The 18,328-nt window shown below is 38.7% G+C and overlaps 1 protein-coding gene across 3 annotated transcripts in view; it reads left to right on the plus strand.

Annotated features, from left to right (window-relative positions):
* The first annotated feature begins 9,193 nt into the window (after positions 1-9,193).
* The window catches only part of TM2D1 (TM2 domain containing 1), a 46,739-nt gene continuing 37,604 nt past the window's right edge, over positions 9,194-18,328 (plus strand). For all 3 annotated transcript variants that reach the window (XM_045897552.3, XM_054512836.2, XM_064589057.1), the window contains exons 1-2: positions 9,194-9,389; positions 11,461-11,534. In XM_045897552.3, the coding sequence (XP_045753508.1) occupies positions 9,232-9,389; positions 11,461-11,534 (232 nt within the window). In that variant the 5' untranslated portion in view covers positions 9,194-9,231. The remainder of the gene's footprint in view (positions 9,390-11,460; positions 11,535-18,328) is intronic.

Consider the following 18,328-nt stretch of genomic DNA (forward strand, 5'->3'; position numbering starts at 1 on the left):
GGTGGCGCGGGTGGCGCGGGTGGCTCGGGCGGGGGAGCCTGGGCGGCGGGAGAATGACTCTGGGGAGGGGAGTGCGGGGCCGGTGGGCTTCCCTGTTTTCTGCAGGTGAAATTCGTCTGGGCGAGGGAGGGTTCAAGAGCCTGGAAAAGGTGGGGTCTGGGGGCCGAGTGGGCAGGTAAAACACCAAGTGGTGGGGGCAGCCCGCGCTAATGGAGTGAGGAGATCCTGCTGGGCAGGTATTGTAGGAGGGCTGGGCGGAGAGCGAGACCCAAGGTCAAGCAAATGAAAGGATATTGATGAAAACTTGGTCAGATCTAATTAGTCCTCCATAGTCCCCAATTTCAGTTTGGTCATCTTTCCCTTGTGTTTTCTATATTGGCTGACTCAACATAAAATTCTAAGAAGTACACCTGGTGAAATTTAGTTGGCGGAAATAAAGGAATCTGGCAATATTTTGCAATATGCATGGCACTAGCTTATACATACTGATGTGGGAGGCAATTCCTCTAGGAACTCAGATGCCTCAATGTTAATTCTTCGCTAAGGGCAAGAGGTAATCTTAGCCCAGCCCCAGGATCTTGTAAGTCTACTTTAACATAAAAATTCCTTTGGCGACTTCCTTTATCTCTACCCTGCGAAATACACGTTGGCAATCATCCTCCAAGCATATGACTCATCGATATACGTCTGAAGGGTGTCATGACTGAGCGTTTACTAAACAATAATAAATTACCTTTTCCAACAATAGCTAACCCCCTCCGGATCCTGGAAACCTTGTTTCCAAAATAACTGGGAGGCTTACCCTATCCCTAACGCCCTCCCAACTTGAAAATATATAATGGTGGGGCGCCTACGTGGCTCAGTCGTTAAGCGTCTGCCTTCAGCTCAGGTTATGATCTCAGGGTCCTGGGATCGAAACCGCATTGGGCTCCCTTCTCTGCAGGAAGCCTACTTCTCCCTCTTCTACTCCCCCTGCTTGTGTTCCCTCTCTCGCTGTCTCTCTGTCAAATAAATAAATAAATTTTTTTTTTTTTAAGTATATAATGGGCCACTCCTCATGATCCCAGTGCAGCTCTTTCTACCCAAGGGTCCTGTCCCCTTGCTTTAATAAAACCACCGTTTTGCACCAAAGATGTCTCAGGAATTCTTTCTTGGCCGTGGACTTGGAACCCTAACATCTTTCCTACCTCATTTTCCATACCCCATTTTCTCTGTGAAGAAACTGCACTCCTAATAGGTTAAGTGATTTGCCCAAAGTTTGTGACCACATGGGATCTTCTGACTCTTAAGTCCTGTTTGACTTAACTATACATTTGTAACATTTTTGTTCTTGATATCATAACTTGACATTGAGAAAGATCTGTGTAAACTTACAATTCCACTCTCTTTAATTATCCCACTCTCTTTAACGTAACTAACTTAAGAATTTTGATGATAGGCCTTTTACTTTTTATAATAAGGTCCATGCATTAACCATAAAGAAAATCAATCTTCAGGTCAGTATTCATTGAACAAATGCAGTATTTGTTAGGCACTATGATTGACTCTGTAAAATGTTAAAAAGAGGGGATTCCTGTCCTCTAGGAAGATGAGGCATATACACAAAACAACTGCAACATAACATTTGTTGTAAGATAAAGCACTTGGCACGTTACAGTGTTGTTAGTTTGCTTGTTTTAAAGGAAATATTACTTGCTAGGCCTGGTAAAAAGATACACAATTGCGGGGACGCCTGGGTGGCTCAGTCGGTTGGGCGTCTGCCTTCGGCTCAGGTCATGATCCCAGGGTCCTGGGATCGAGTCCCGCATCGGGCTCCCTGCTCCACGGGGAGCCTGCTTCTCCCTCTCCCTCTGCCTCTGTCTCTCTCTCTGTCTCTCATGAATAAATAAATAAAATCTTAAAAAAAAAAAAAAAGATACACAATTGCGGCCTGCTCCTGCTTCTTAGGAACTAACAAACTATTAAGGGAAATAAATTTATACAATAACTTAGATTACCAAATAGAATGAACCCAGAATTTACGGAAAATAGACTACGCTTGTTGAAAGCCTCTGTTAGGGCTTAAACAGGGTTTTAACAGGTATTTGGGATTAAGGTAAAATGGAGAAGTCGCTGGTACAGCATACAGGTGGAGACCAAGTCTCTTTGAAGCATCACCTGGCAAGCATTAGGTCTAACGTTTGATGGTGCTTATGAACATATTCCCCCTTACCCGTAAAATAAGGTGACTTTGAATTGATCATGAAAAAAAGTTCAAGCTTCTTTTCTTAATATGCAAAGTCCTCTAAATTGTCTTCCCTCTTGCTCTCTTCAACCTAATCTCCAAACAAGCCTAATGCAGGTCACCACACCAGGGCTTTTCTGTGGGTTATTTCTTCCCTTTCCCAAGGCTGGAAGGTCCTGCAAGCCCCACCCTTCCCCTAGGGCTAGACTCGAGTCCGCTTCTAAAGAGAAGCTGCCTCCTTGACTACCCCGGCAAACATCCTTCACCACCATATTTAATCTAATTTTCTCCACATTTTTGTGTTAATTTATTTTTTTTAATATTTTATTTATTTATTTGAGACAGAGAGAATGAGAGAGACAGAGAGCACATGAGGGGGGGGGTCAGAGGGAGAAGCAGACTCCCCACCGAGCAGGGAGCCCGATGCGGGACTCGATGCGGGATTCGATCCCGGGACTTGATGCGGGACTCGATCCCGGGACTCGATCCCGGGACTCCAGGATCATGACCTGAGCCGAAGGCAGTCGCTTAACCAACTGAGCCACCCAGGCGCCCCTTTTGTGTTAATTTAATGTGAGCTTTTCTTTGGCTTTTACCTGGAATTTAAAAACATCTATTTAATTTATTCAATACATTTTTTAAGGAGCTTACTCTATGATAAACATTTTCTGGCACTGAGTTAGTTTTTGTTTATTTTAACCTCTGAGAACCCTCAAGAGTGTCTTATTCATAGAATGATGAAGATGAACCAAATTTTTAGGACACCTCTGTGAAATCAGAAGATCTGAGCTTGAAACCTGACTCCACCCTTCTGAAAATATGTGATTTTGGCAAGTTACTTAACCCTTCTAATTCTCATTAGTGAAATTGAGGTAACAGTGCTTACTTCATATGGTAGTTTCAAAGGTTAAATGAGGAAATGCATGTATTGCCTATACCTGGCACATAGAAAGTGTCAATAAATGAAGCAGCCCATAGATGGGAATGAGCATGACAGATACTGGTGACAACCAGGGGATAGCCAAGAGTAGTAATAAAGTGAGACCAGGGCAGATGGAGGAGGACCGGAAAATATTTCAGGGAACTTTAGGTTATGAAATTTTATCTTTTATCTTTAAGAAATTAAAGAACCACTGAAAAACTTCTGAATAGAATGTGTCTATTAAAACATTTAATGACTGATGTTTATTCTTTTTTTTTTTAAGATTTTATTTATTTATTTGACAAAGAGAGAGACAGCAAGAGAGGGAACACAAGTAGGGGGAGTGGGAGAGGGAGAAGCAGGCTCCCCACTGAGCAGGGAGAAGCAGGCTCCCCGCTGAGCAGGGAGCCCGATGTGGGGCTCGATCCCAGGACCCAGGGATCATGACCTGAGCCTAAGGCAGACGTTTAACGACTGAGCCACCCAGGTGTCCCTGATGTTTATTCTTTTAAAAACTATTTTTTTTAGAACTTTTAGGGTCATAGCAAAACTGAAAGGAAGGTACAGAGATTTCCCTTGTACCTCTTACTCCCACACATGCACAGCCTCCTTCCATATCAACGTCCCCCACCAGAATGGTATGTGTTACAACTGATGAACCTACATTGACAAATCATAATCACCCAAAGTCCACTGCTTACATTAAGGCTCGCTCTTGGTGTTGAACCTTCTATGGGCTTAAACAAATGTATAGTGACATGTATCCACCATTACAGTATCACATAGAATATTTTCACTGCCTCAAAAACCCTCTTGGGCTCTGCCTATTCATCCCCCACCCCACCCCTAACTCCTGGCAGCCACTGATCTTTTTATTCTCTCTGTAGTTTTGCCTTTTCCAAAATGTCAGATAGTTGGAATCATATAGTGTATAGCATTTTTACATTGGCTTCTTTTACTTAGAGATATGCATTTAAGGGGTGCCTGGGTGGCATGGTTGGGCACCCAGATGGCACAAGCAGTTGGGTGCTGGACTCTCGGTTTCAGCTGGGGTTATGGTCTCAGGGTCCTGGGATCAATCTCTGTGTCGGGCTCCACTAGGTGCGGGGTCTGCTTGGGATTCTCCCCCTCTCCCTTAGCCTCTCCCCGCTGTGTTCACACTCTGTCTCTAAAAACAAATAAATAAATCTTTTTAAAAAAACTATTTTAGAAATATGCATTTAAGATTCCTCTACATTTTCTCATGGCTTTATAGCTCTTTTTTTTTTTTAAGCACTGAATAATATGCCATTGTCTGGATGTACCACAGTTTATATATTCACCTACTGAAGGACATCTTAATTTCTTCCAAGTTTTGGCAATGATGACTAAAGCTGCTATAAACATCTATGTGCAGGTTTTTGCATGGACGTAAGTTTTCAACTCCTTTGGCTAAATGCTTTGTAACTGAATAAAGATTTTTTTTTAAAGATTTTTATTTATTTATTTGACAGAGAGAGGCACAGCGAGAGAGGGAACACAAGCAGGGGGAGTGGGAGAGGGAGAAGCAGGCTTCCCACTGAGCAGGGAGCCTGATGTGGGACTCGAACCCAGGACCCTGGGATCATGACCTGAGCCGAAGGCAGACGCTTAAAGACTGAGCCACCCAGGCGCCCCAGAATAAAGATTTAAAATAGAGTAAGGAGGCCTGAAGAGGAAGGGCTCATGCCCTACCAACTTGAGGTCAATTGCAGACCCTCAAAAGAAGCCTACTTTACTACCCCAGCAAGAGGAAGGAAGATTTTCTCCTTGCCCAGCAATAGCCCAGCCAATGAGAAACTGCCACAAGTCAGCTGATGAGAAACCATCACCACCCTGAACTCTCACTTGCCTCAAATGGACCCTTGTTCAAAGCAGCCCCTCCCAGCTTCCTCCTTTTTCTCTATAAAGTAATATTCATCTTTTTTGTTCTCCTGATTTGTCGATGGTTGTCATAGCTTGCATGTCTCAATTTGCAATTCCTCTATTTCTGAAAAAAACCATTTTGCTAGTAAAATAACTGACCATTTTATTTTCAAGGTCAACAATGCCAAGGAGCTTAAGTGGGATTTTGAATAAGATTTTGAATATGATATAACAGGTTTTTCTTTTTTTGATGAAAGATTAATCAGAAGCAGTATAAAAAAAATGGATTGGCAAACTTAGAGAGAGGGCTTAGAATCAAAAAGGAGGAAGAAGCCACGATGGCAATGTAAATGGGAAATGATAAATACCTGAAATAGGGTAAGAATATAGGATTGAAAAATGAACACAAAAATATCAGTTCCTTACTGATTAGATAAAGGGATTACTGAAGAATAAGGAGAAAACTAAAGTGTAAAGATGATTCTAAATTTTGAACCTGATAGAAGGGGATATTGGTGGTGACAATGAGAAAAGTCAACTTATTCTGTGTTGTTTTTTTGAGAAGCAGACTCTGGGAGTCAGTTTTAGGTCCTACGCATAGAGTAGGCTTTATTGAGTGATGTCAAAGTTAATTAGATAGTAGGCAGTTAGACTGGTGTACCAAAGAGAGGACACAATCGGAAGTACTTGAGAGACAACAGCATGGATGTAGTAGGATTCCAGATATGCTAAATATCTACCAGGGACCCTGCCTGGCTCAGGGCATGCTACTCTTGATCTGGGGGTTGTGAGTTCAAGCCCCACATTGGGTGTAGAGATTACTAAAAATAAATAAATAAACCTTAAAATAAAAATCTACTAGAGCTTTGATATTATGAATTTATCACAAGAGGAAAAAATTGCCCATCACAGTCAAATGAAAAAGAAAATTTTTTGGAGGGTAACAATCTTTTACCTCTTAATGTTTCTGTCCTAACCATGGAAATGGGAGTCAGGTTGGTTTCTTTTCTTCTTCTTCTTCTTCCCCCCCCCAAAGATTTTATTTATTTATTTTTTTAAGTAATCTCTACACCCAATGTGAGGCTCAAACTCACACCCCCAAGATCAAGCATTGTACACTCTACCCACTGAGCCAGCTAGGCACCCCCAGGTTGGTTTCCTCAGGAAGTTTTGTGATAGGTGAAACTATCTGTTAATGTAATAAGGTCTATACTAAAATCTCAGCAATGGAAAGAGCCAATGTGCAGAGCCCTTAAATCCCAGAGGAACTTTTTTCAGTCTTCACTGGTAATCTTTCCTAATGCTTCTTTTTTTTTTTTTTTTTTAAGATTTTATTTATTTATTTGAGAGAGAGAGAATGAGAGAGAGAGAGAGAGCGCATGAGAGGGGGAGGATCAGAGGGAGAAGCAGACTCCCTGCCGAGCAGGGAGCCTGATGCGGGACTCGATCCAGGGACTCGATCCAGGGACTCCAGGATCATGACCTGAGCCGAAGGCAGTCTCTTAACCAACTGAGCCACCCAGGCGCCCCCTAATGCTTCTATACAGCAATTTCCATATTGGACTGCGCTATTCATGTCTTTTGCTTCCTACAGAATATATAATTTTTATGTGACAAAGAAATTTGGCATTGAAAACATACCTAGGATTGAGATTTAAGAACTTACTAAAATGAGAAGATGTAGTAATCATGTGATCAGAGACTATGTGTGCAAAGAAATAAAGTAATGTATTTTACAAACCATAAGAAAATAGATTAAGGGGCAGTAAGAAGAGAAAGTGATTTTTTTTTCGGTGAGGGGTTATTTATTTGTATTTTTGGTGGAGAATGTGGGCAGTGACCTGAGAAAGTGAATTTTTAAGTGTACCATTGGTTCAAGAGTTAAAAATTCTGTATTGTTTCTTTACTTTTGTGGGAGACTCTTTTGTTCTTTTCAGTTTATACATTGTAGGAGAGAATGAAGATAATCATTAGAACCATAAAAATGGATTTTGTAATGGGATTAATCAGCAAAGCATAAGCATTTTCAGATAGTTAATTGTTCAAATCTATATGAAAAATGACACAAAGATCAGCAATATTCCTGCAGTCATCAGGAAAATACCTAATTTTGTTGTAATTTCAATAAACTCGGACTAGAAAGTCTTCCTTTCACATCCTGGTTATCTTTAGATTGTATTTTGAAAATCAAAGCAGAACATTTTGAAAGTGTATTAAAATGGTAGTCAAAATGCAAAGTCAGTGTCTTTTATTACCAGATAATAAGGTAGCAGATATTCTGAAACGTATCCCTGGATTTTAGTTAATCCTTGACCCCAACCCCTTTGCTAAATTTCATCTCAGGATGAAGCTGAGAGATGGTAGTTGAGTTGTACGTTATATATATTATCGGTATTATTTTAACTTAATAGTTTTCTAGGCTGTATGTTTTTAGATGGTCATGTATCCTATGAAGATACAACTCTGTTCCTCCAGTTTGGCCTGGATTTTTAATTATTCTTATGACTAGTGACAGAGTCACAACATTTTTAATTATTCTTATCTAGTGACAAAACATTGTGTACCAAGTACTGTTTTGGGGGGAATATCTTAATCCAAACCCTTGTCCTACTACAGTAACTAGTACAAGCTTCTATTTTAACAATTGTCAAATAGTACTTTAAGTGTTTAGCTTTTCCCCTAGTAAACATAACGTGTTTAATTACTAGGTTCTTGTCTCTTCCTTTTTTGAGTCTGTAGGGTCTTGCCTGATGTTGGGCACATAGTAAATACTTGATAAATATTTCTATGGAGGGGAAGAGAGAGAAAAGAAAAGAATAAAGGGAGGAAAGAGAAAAAAGAGAGAAGTCAACTTAAAACAGAAAGTTTAAAAATTGAACTAGTAAATTTCAAATTTCCTATCACTTAAATCTTTAATTAAGCATAAATATTTTAATTTAAAAATACCATAGTTGGGGTGCTTGTGACTCTTGATCTCCAGCTTGTAGGTTCAAACCCCAACTTGGGTGTAGAGATTACTTTAAATAAAATCTTCAAAATAAAAATAAAAATAAAAATAGAAATAGCATAGTAATGCCGAAAAAGTGGTTTAAGAAAAATTTTAACTGTAGTTTCAATACTAAAATATTACTGCAAATAATTTCATGTTCTCCTATTCCAAAATGATACTTCCAATAATACATTATCCGATGCTTCTTAAAGTGTGGTTCTGGACTAGCAATCTCAGCATCACTTGGAAACTCGTTACATATGCAAATTACCCTGCCCCACCCTAAATTTTCATAATCATAAACTGAGGGTGGGTCCCATTCTTGGTGTTATAACAAAGCTTCCAGGTAACTGATACGCCCTAAAATTTGAGAACCACTGCATGATGCAATTCTTCAAAATTAGTGCTACTATGAATGAGAAGACACCAAATTCAAATATTTTTACGTTAAAAAAAAAAAAGAAAGAAAAGATGGCTTAAACTTTCACTAAAGAAAGTAAACGTGTTGCCCAGGATAAAAGATAGCCCCACTACAGAATTTTTAGAATATACAGAAATTTAGAAAGAAGAGATGGAGGAAAAAACCTCCAACTTTTCACTTAGTGTAGTCGTAAATTCTTTAATATCCTTTTCTTACAGGCCCTCTCGCTCGCATAAATGTCCACTACTAAAAATAAGTGTAATGCCTATTTTTGTGATGGAGTCCTTAAGTTCTGTTTAAGAGCCTTCCATAAGTTCTTCTCTAAGCGAACAGATAGGTCATTATATCATAAAAGTAAGAGCACAGATTCTGAAATCGGGCAAATATCAATTTGATCCCAACTCAGTAACTAAGGTCGACATCTTTTTTAGCGTCGTTGAGCCGGGCTCATTATCTGTAAACCCAAATCCTACCAGGCTTAACCAAATAATGTTTGTAAAGCGCTTAACAATCTCCGGGATGCCGCTGGCACATTTGTAGGTGGAAAAGTCACAGCAGGGTTAGCTCGGGAAGCAGTGGATGCAGGGCCGCTGATTCTCAAAGCCAGCCTTCTTGCGGATCTCAAAGACAAATCACAGCTCTCCCAGGTAAATCCGCGGCCCTGCAGGGGAAAAAACCAGCCTCCAACCGAGGCACGGTCCCTTTAAGAGCCTCGCTCCCTCCGCCCTTCTCCCGTCCCCGCCTAGGCAAAGGCGGAACCGGAAGTAGTGGGGGACGCGTCGGTCCCCAGCATGGCGGCCACCTGGCCGGCTGCTCCGGAGGCCGTGGCCGCCCAGCTCCTCGGTGTCCTGTGGTTCGTGTCAGTCACCACGGGACCTTGGGGAGCTGCTGCCATCGCCGCCGCTGGCGGCGAGGAGACGCTTAAGTGCGAGGACCTCAAATTGGGACAATATCCTCTGTGAGGAGCCCCCCCCTCCGCCTTGGGGGTGAGGTAGATTAGGGGTCGCGAGTGAGTCGCGGCCCTCAACAGGGGCCAGGGTTGTCTTTAAGGGATTGTGACTTGTGGCTTCTAATGACCGACGGACTTTGGGATGTGAAAAAAGATGTGGGGGTGGGAAGGACAGCGGTCACCCTGTGTGCTTTCCTTGGGATTTTACTTATTGTTAGCGCTTCCTCTTCTGATCCACCTATTATTATTATTAATTAATTACTGGTGGGCTTATTTGTTCAACAAACACCTAGATCCTGAAGTATGCCAGGCCCTGTTCTAGGCACTAGTAATAAAAAGATTGATTGTTAGCGCTTCCTCTTCTGATCCACCAGTTTTTATTATTAATTAATTAATTAGCGGTGGGCTTATTTGTTCAACAAACACCTAGATCCTGAAGTATGCCAAGCCCTGTTCTAGGCACTAGTAATAAAAAGATTAATAGGCTCCACCCTAGAAGTTAGCTGACTTGGGGGCAGAGACAAATAAGTAGTTAATAACGATATATTCCTTGTATATTGCCCAGTTATCATTAACTCTTTGCTTATTGCCTTACATTATCCTCAAACTCCGTGAGATGCCAGACTGTCAGGGGGCAAACTCCTGCTCCGTGTTGTAACTGTGGGCCAGTTATTTGAACTCTGTTTTCTCTTGAGTAAAAATGTAGATAACAGTGGTACCAACTTAAAGGTTTGTTGTGAGAAAGTAGTGCACGTGAATCACATAGAACAATGCCTGGCACATAGTAAGGACTATCTGTAATTTATTTACAGATGTGGAAACAGGCTGAAGGGGTTAAGTGGATCTGTTCATTGTAATAGCTCTGATGATCCATATGAAATGGGAGTTACAAAGTAAAATAGCTACTTTTGTACAAAATTAGATCATTTAATAGAAGTTGTAGAGCAGAAAAATTAATAACAGAAGCCAGAGATATAAGAAAGACTTGAGACAAAATTTTAAAATTAAGAAAATTCTATCATATAGTATTTTTATGTAAGTCGGAGAGAGACAGCCATTATTAGATGCTTACACAATAGCTCTAATTTACTGAATACTGTTATGCTTGAAGTTTGAGAATCACAGACCTAGGAAGTTGAGTCTTTTTTGGCAAAAATGTCAGCGATTCTAAGAAATAATTGGATGGTATTAAGAGTTGTACGATTTGAACTTTAGAGAGGTGTGGCTGAGCATTTGGTGATGGAAACTGGAAAATGTCTGTTACTCCTGGCATGAAGATGAAGTTTCCAGTAGTGCTTAAAAAACCTTAAAGAGGTGTCAGGTTCTCTGTTTCCAGAGACGTGAAAACCTTATTTATCCCATTTTAGTGACAATAAAATATTTAAGAAACAAAAACCGCCCGCGCGTGTTTTGAAATTAGAGGACAGTTATTATACCTGTTTTCAAAACTTAAGATCCTGTTGGGGAGACCATGTAGACTCACTTAAAAGAACTATCTTCTCTGCAGTCTAATGGAAAGCGCTCTAGGCTTGGAATCAGGAAACCTGATTTTACTCTCTGTCACTTGTTACATGACTTTGGATAGGTCTCTCAAACTTTGAGCCTCAGTTTGTGCTTCTGTAATATGGGAATAATAGTATCTACTTCACAGGGTTATTTGTGCTACGTGAAGTTATGTATGTGACAATACTATGGGGCCCCATAAATTAGTTCAGTCAAATCTCTGGAAACTGATTTTTTCCAACGTGAAGCTCTCTTACAATAATTTGGTAAAGATTTTAATTTCCAATTTTCCTTTATGCTTTGTGCTGACTGATGTTCTTTAAGGATGGCATCCTTTGCTAGAGCTTTTAATATGTATTAAGTTAATATACTTTTCCTGTAATAAATTAATGTTCAAGTAGTATTTAGTGACACTAAAGGTATATTTGTGGTTGTGCTTGTTGCTTTGGTCCAACAGCTTTTTTTTTAACGTGTGAATGTGAACATGAGTATATAATACAAGATATTAAAGATAAGATGATAATGTTTTGTGTTGGGATGTGGTTCATATTTCCTTAACTTTTCTCACATATATTTGTAAAGATCCAAAAATAAATGATGCTACACAAGAACCAGTTAACTGTACAAACTACACAGCTCATGGTAAGACTTCCAGAAACATGTTTTTAAAAACAATTTTTGAAACAGTACTTCATAAATCAGTGTATGATCACTAAAACTAATGTGTGCTTTTTCTTGAGTTAAAACATTATTCAGTCTCTAGAACAACTTAAATTGGAGAACTGGCTAAGGGTTGTTAATTTAAGAAGAATATTAATAGTTTTGTGAACTGGAGAGTTTTATATATTCATTCATTTTTTTTAAAACCTTTGAAATCAGTTTATGTAGCTTATGTAGAGATGCTTCTTAACTTAGATTTTTAATTACTCGAAAAGAACTTAAAATGGGACTGTTAGCCCCGTTAGGTCCAATGAGAAGTTGTATCACCCATATTATACAGTTGTAAGATAAACTTAGGTACATCCTAAGTATGAAAACAGTACAGTTAGGATTTTAAATATGCATCAATATTTTCTTTCTTTTTTTTTTAAAGTATTATAGAGATGTTTTGATAATAGATACCACCCTCAGCCTAATGATCTTGAGGAGCTTCTGAATTCTAAAATATGTGGAATGCCAGATAAAAACTAATGAATTGTTCTGATTGGTCTTCTATAGGGGTATGTGTTGGAAGGGAGGCAGACAGAGTATATTGGAACTAGTTAGCCTTCTTATTTGGCATGGTACTAATGATGGCAGTTACATGGTATTATTTTGAGAAAAGAGCACCTATTGAATATATACTGATTTATGTATTAGGCAGGAAATAAGACAGTAATTGATGTTTTCTTTTTAAATAAAGTCTCTCAAACAGATTCATTATGTAAATGAGATTAAAAGAATTATTTTTCTTTCCTTTTTTTTTTTTTTTTAAGATTTTATTTATTTGAGACAGAGAGAATGAGAGAGAGAGCACATGAGAGGGAGGAGGGTCAGAGGGAGAATCGGCAGGGAGCCCGATGCGGGACTCGATCCAGGGACTCCAGGATCATGACCTGAGCCGAAGGCAGTCGCTCAACCAACTGAGCCACCCAGGCGCCCCCTTTTTTTTTTTTTAAGATTTTATTTATTTATTTGACACAGAGAGAGAGAGAACAGGCAGGGGGAGTGGCAGGGAGAGGGAGAAGCAGGCTCCCTGCTGAGGAGGGGGGAGCCCAATGCGGGACTCTATCCCAGGACCCAGGGATCATGACCTGAGCCGAAGGCAGTCGCTTAACCAACTGAGCCACCCAGGCACCCAGGAATTGTTTTTCTTTCTTTCTTTTTTTTTTTTTTAAAGATTTTATCTATTTATTTTAGAGACAGAGCACAAGAGGGGGGAGTGGGAGAGGGAGAAGCAGACTCCCTGCTGAGCAGGGAGCCCGATGCGGGACTCGATCCTGGGACTCCAGGATCATGACCCGAGCCGAAGGCAGTTGCTTAACCAACTGAGCCACCCAGGCACCCCAGGAATTGTTTTTCTTATAGCAAAACAGTTCCATGTTTTTCAGCATATTCAAATAATTGACCTCTTGATTATGAATTCGTATATATCTTAAAAAGCAGATCTTCTTTTATCTTTTTATATCTTTATATTTTGGCACACTACTAGCCCAGTTACAGTCAACAAAGATACTTGAAAATAAGTTGTGTTAAACTTTTATAATTGGCATTTAGCTACTATTCTGAAGTAGTGAAGTTTTACCATATAAACAGTAATAGGTTTTACATATATGTGTATATATGATTTGTATAGTAAATATTGCTTAATATGTATACATATATTTAATTTAGATGTGTTAAAGGAACTTTTTTTTTAGTTAATTTATAAGTATACTCTGATTTGTCTGTTTTACATTTCAGTCTTTTATATTGTGCTTTCGGAACACAGAATAGAGTTAACATATAAAGCAAAGACTCAGCTTTCAGATACTCAACCATTTATATGAAAGATATTAGAAATCTGTGAGTACTGTTTGACTCAGGTATCTAACTAAATTAGGAAGCAGGCAGCCACCTATCTCAAAAAAGCATTTTCTAGCCTGTAGGGTTCTTTGCAGGTATGAGGATTTTGAAGGAAATTATGCAACTAAAAAGAATAGTTTCTGCCCAAAAGAGCTTTGCCCTTCATTTCGGAGTCTCTTTTGTAAAATAAGGTTGAATCCACTTGTGCAATTATTCATAAGTAAGTTTATAAACCTAAAAAGTCAAATGATCAGACTAGTAGGAAGTAAAAGGACTTGGAGCTATTATGGTACTATCATGGCTTATCAGGTAAGTACTCATAGTTGATGTAAGTCAAAGAGCAATAACAATAAAAGGAAGGTTTTCTATAAAAGGGAATGATAGGATTATTCATTTGGAGAGAAGAAACCAAGTACCGTATTGAATGTGGGAACATATATAAAATGTGGATTAATAAATAAATGACTTTAAATCATTGTCATGATTTTAAGAAGAAAATAAAGTTTCTGAGACAAAGATGAGTCACAGGGTGGCTGCATATGGATGTATAATTTGTACATGACACCGGTATCTAGCTGAGAGCTGGGATCGATTCTGCTGTCCCAGCCCAGTGCTCATGAGGCTGTGTCTGTCCATGGGAAGTTTTTCTTTTAATTGCCTTTTTAAAACATACAAGGGCTAGTGGAGTAGTCATGGTGAATCACTTCTAAGTTCTGATCAGAGAGGACATCTAAATGACCCTTGAAACATGTTTTTGGGTCCTAACATGGAAACTGATTAACAGGAGAAAAATATTAAGAGTTGTGAAAAGTGTGAGTTAAATGATCTTTCTCAGCCTCCAGCCAAGATTGTTCTTCCTCTGTTTTTTCACTGTGTACACGAAGGACTATTACAGAATCCTCAAACTAAGTTTAATTTTCTTTAACAATGTTTTTTGGGTAGGGATAAGAACAATGTTTTACAAGAGGGTAATTTCAAGATAAAAGAATTGGGTACAAAGGCAAAGTAATTCAACTGTAACATTAAATTAATGTGAGCTTAAAATGGTTCCCAATTAGAGATACAGGCTTCCAGTTATGGAATGAATTAAGTCACAGGTATGTCAGGTACGGCATAGAGAAGTCACTGGTATTGTAATAGCATTGTCCGGAACAGATGGTTGGTACACTTGTGAGCATAGCATAATGTATAGACTTGTCTAATCACTATGTCCTATGCCTGAAATTATTGTAACATTGTGTGTCAACTGTATACTTCAATTTAAAAAATAAAAAATAAAAAAAACCCCTAAGGACAACCCATCACAAAAAGTCAGTGAGACCTTTCCAAATAAGGCAAATTCTTAAGGTATAACCAATCAAATAACTTCCTTGCTTTGCTTCTACTTCTCTATAGAAGTCTTCTAGCTCCTGCAGGTGGGCAGAGCACTCTAACCACTTCCAGTTTGGCATAGCCCGATTCAAATTGATTTTTGCTCAAATAAACTCTTAAAATTAAAAAGAAAAATAGTTTCCATTTAACCCAGTGCCAACTAACAAGCATATTTATTTATTGAGAAATCATTTGTAATAAATAATTTGATAATTAAATTGATTAAAATAAATGGATCAAGATAATTACTTTAATGAAAATTTATATTATAGGATATTTATTGGTAAGTTATTTACTGTATTTATTGAGAAAAATTACATGACAGGCTTCTACTAGGTGGTATAGATGATAGATGAAAGAAGACACAATCTCTGCCCTCAAAGAGTGTTCTGTCTAGATTGTACAGACATACATAGGCAAGTGTTTTCAATTTTCCAATCAGTGAAATACAAAAGTATTTAGACTCCATCTCTAGAAAATTTTGCTCTGGTCCTTTGGCAGGTCTTTTTTATTTTGTTAAGTTTTTATTGAAATATATTTATAGGAAAGTACACATAAGTGTAACTCAAATGATTTTTCTCAAGCTAAACACATTTGTGAATGCTTCCAAATCAAGAAATAACATTATTAACATACTAAAAGCCCACTCATGCTCTCTTATACTCACTATTCTGCCCTAGTGGATAACCATTACCCTAACTTCTAACAATATAAATTAGTTATGCAAAGAGTGTGTTATTTTTAGACTTTTTATTTGGAGATAATGTCTTTTTTCTTTTTAAAATATTTTTATTTTTAAAATATCTTATTTTTTTTAAGATTTTATTTATTTATTTGAGAGAGAAAGAATGAGACAGAGAGAGAGCATGAGAGCGGGGAGGGGTAGAGGGAGAAGCAGGCTCCCCGCCTAGCAGGGAGCCCTATGCGGGACTCAATCCCAGAACTCCAGGATCATGACCTGAGCCGAAGGCAGACGTCCAACAGACTGAGCCACCCAGGCGCCCCTATTTTTATTTATTTTTAAAGAGAGTGTGAACACATGCACATGCCCGGGGTGAGGGGGTACAGAGGGAGAGAGAGAATCTCCAGCAGACTCCACTCCCAGCGTGCAGCCTGACACTGGGGCTTGATCTCAGGACCCTGAGATCATAACCTGAGCTGAAATGAAGAGTCAGACGCTTAACTGACTGAGCCACCCAGGCGCCCTTACTTGGAGATAATTTCAAGCTTACAGAAAAGGTGCGAGAATAAGAGTAGTACAAAGAGGGATGCCTGGGTGGCTCAGTTGATAAAGGGTCTGCCTTCGGCTCAGGTCATGATCCCAGGGTCCTGGGATTGAGCCCCGTATCAGGCTCCTTGCTCTACAGGGAGCCTGCTTCTCCCTCTCCCTCTGCCTATCGCTCCCCCTGATTGTGCTCTGTCTCTCTTTGTTTCTTTCTCTCTCTTTCTGACAAGTAAATAAATAAAATCTTTAAAAAAAAAAAAAAAAGAGTAGTACAAAGAACACCCATACATCTTTTGCCCAGATTCGCCAGTTGTAAACACATTATTCTTCTTGCTTTATCATTGTGTGCTCATGAATTCTCTCTCTCTCTGTTTGTATGTATTTTGCTCCTATGTGTGTTTTTCCTAGGAATAGAGATATTCTAGTTGCTGTAAACTTTAGTAAATTTAATATATGTACTTTACCATCCATACTCTAATTTTATCAAATGACCCTAAGTAATGCTTTTATAACATTTTTTTGCAGTACAGGATCCTAAGATCAGGTTTTGACCCTTAAATCTGACAGATCAAGACTATAGTCCAGAGCCATGATGTTAACTGGAGTAGGATCCCAAATCACTTACTCCCTAGGTCAGTCCTTTTGATCATTATGAAACGTCATTGTTTATTTCTGATAGCTTTTTTCCATTTAAAAAATAATGCTACTTTTTATAATCGAGAAATACTGTGTACTTGTACTGGTTTAAACTGATGCCATCTAAATCATAGACATTGGCCAGAGCAAAACTTTTTTTACAGGAAATCTGAGAATTGAGTAGTTTTCAGGTTGTAGCATGTTGCTTAATTTTGTCTACTAGTTAACATTTATTGGTAACTGGCTTTCTTAGTCTTAATCATATTGATTTGTTATTTTTGCTTGTTCCTGAAATCAGTGTAAGCATGGAATTATGGTATAATGGAAAGAGTATTGATTAAGAAATAATGAGTGTTAATCTAGGATTTCCAGAGTCTTACTTATAAGGCTTTTGTCAAGTCATTTAATTTCTTAGAATCTAGTTTTCATGTTTGTGAAAGAAAAAAAAGCATATTACTAGTTTTGTCTACTTAATAGGGTTTTTTTAAAAATAAGGTCAATGAGACACCTGGCTGGCCCAGTCAGTAAGCATGCTGCTCTTAATCTCAGGATCATGAGTTCAAGCCCCACGTTGGGCATAGAGACTACTTGAAAAAAAAATAAGGGTCAAAAGAAATTACCATAAAGTATGTAAAAACAAACTCTAGGGTTGTGGGCTTCTTTTGATTAATTTTTTCTTTTTTTAAAGATTTTATTTATTTGACAAGAGAGACACAGTGAGAGAGGGAACACAAGCAGAGGGAGGGGGAGAGGGAGAAGCAGGCTTCCCGCCAAGCAGGGAGCCCGATGCGGGGCTCGATCCCAGGACCCTCGGATCATGACCTGAGCCGAAGGCAGACGCTTAACGACTGCGCCACCCAGGCGCCCCTCTTTTGATTAATTTCATTACACAAAATCTTCCCTTAGTGTTACAGCCACTCCCAATGTTATATTCATATCTCATGTCAGGTTCATTCTTCGTTTTCTCAATATTGAAGTTCTCTAATTTGCTGGAGTGGAGAACCTAATACTTGTTGAACATTTTCTGTAATCAAGTATCATGCTTTACACACCATATGCTTTTACTACATACCCAATACCATTACAAGAGTAATATCCACATTTCACAGATGACAAAAACAAGATTCAGTGAGGTTTTGTAACTTACTCAAAGGAACAAACTTGTTGACAGAGTTTGGACTAAACCCAGATTTGTCCAGTTCTGAAGTCCTGCTCTTTGGAGTTCACTGTCAATTCAAAGAAATCTGATTAAATCAGTATTAATGTTTCTCTTATTTTCTCGTGTAATCTCTGTATATATTTGGAGCAGCAGCTTATCCTTCCTCACTAAAGTATATAATTTTCATCCCTTGAAATAATTAACTCATACTTCTCTCAAACCTTAGAATCCTTGTAGCAGTGTGGTTTCGTCTTCATTCTGGTACCTCTTTCCACTGTTTGTAGCTTTCCTGAGGTTCTGAGCCTGGAGCATTGAGCATTTTTCTCTCATATGTCTCATGTCAACTATAAATCATTTCCTATAATAGAAATGATAAAATACCGTTGAAAACTATAATTGTCAAAATTTATTGTTTGAACAATTAATAGTATCTAATTGAAAATAGAAAGGTATGATTTCTTAGTATTTAATATTCTTATAAGGCCTTTTTTCAACTCACCT

This window comes from Mirounga angustirostris, unplaced genomic scaffold (assembly GCF_029215605.1).
Source record: "Mirounga angustirostris isolate CCGP_5_RB_7025 unplaced genomic scaffold, mMirAng1.0.hap1 SCAF_4, whole genome shotgun sequence".
NCBI classification, from domain to species: Eukaryota; Metazoa; Chordata; class Mammalia; order Carnivora; family Phocidae; genus Mirounga; species Mirounga angustirostris.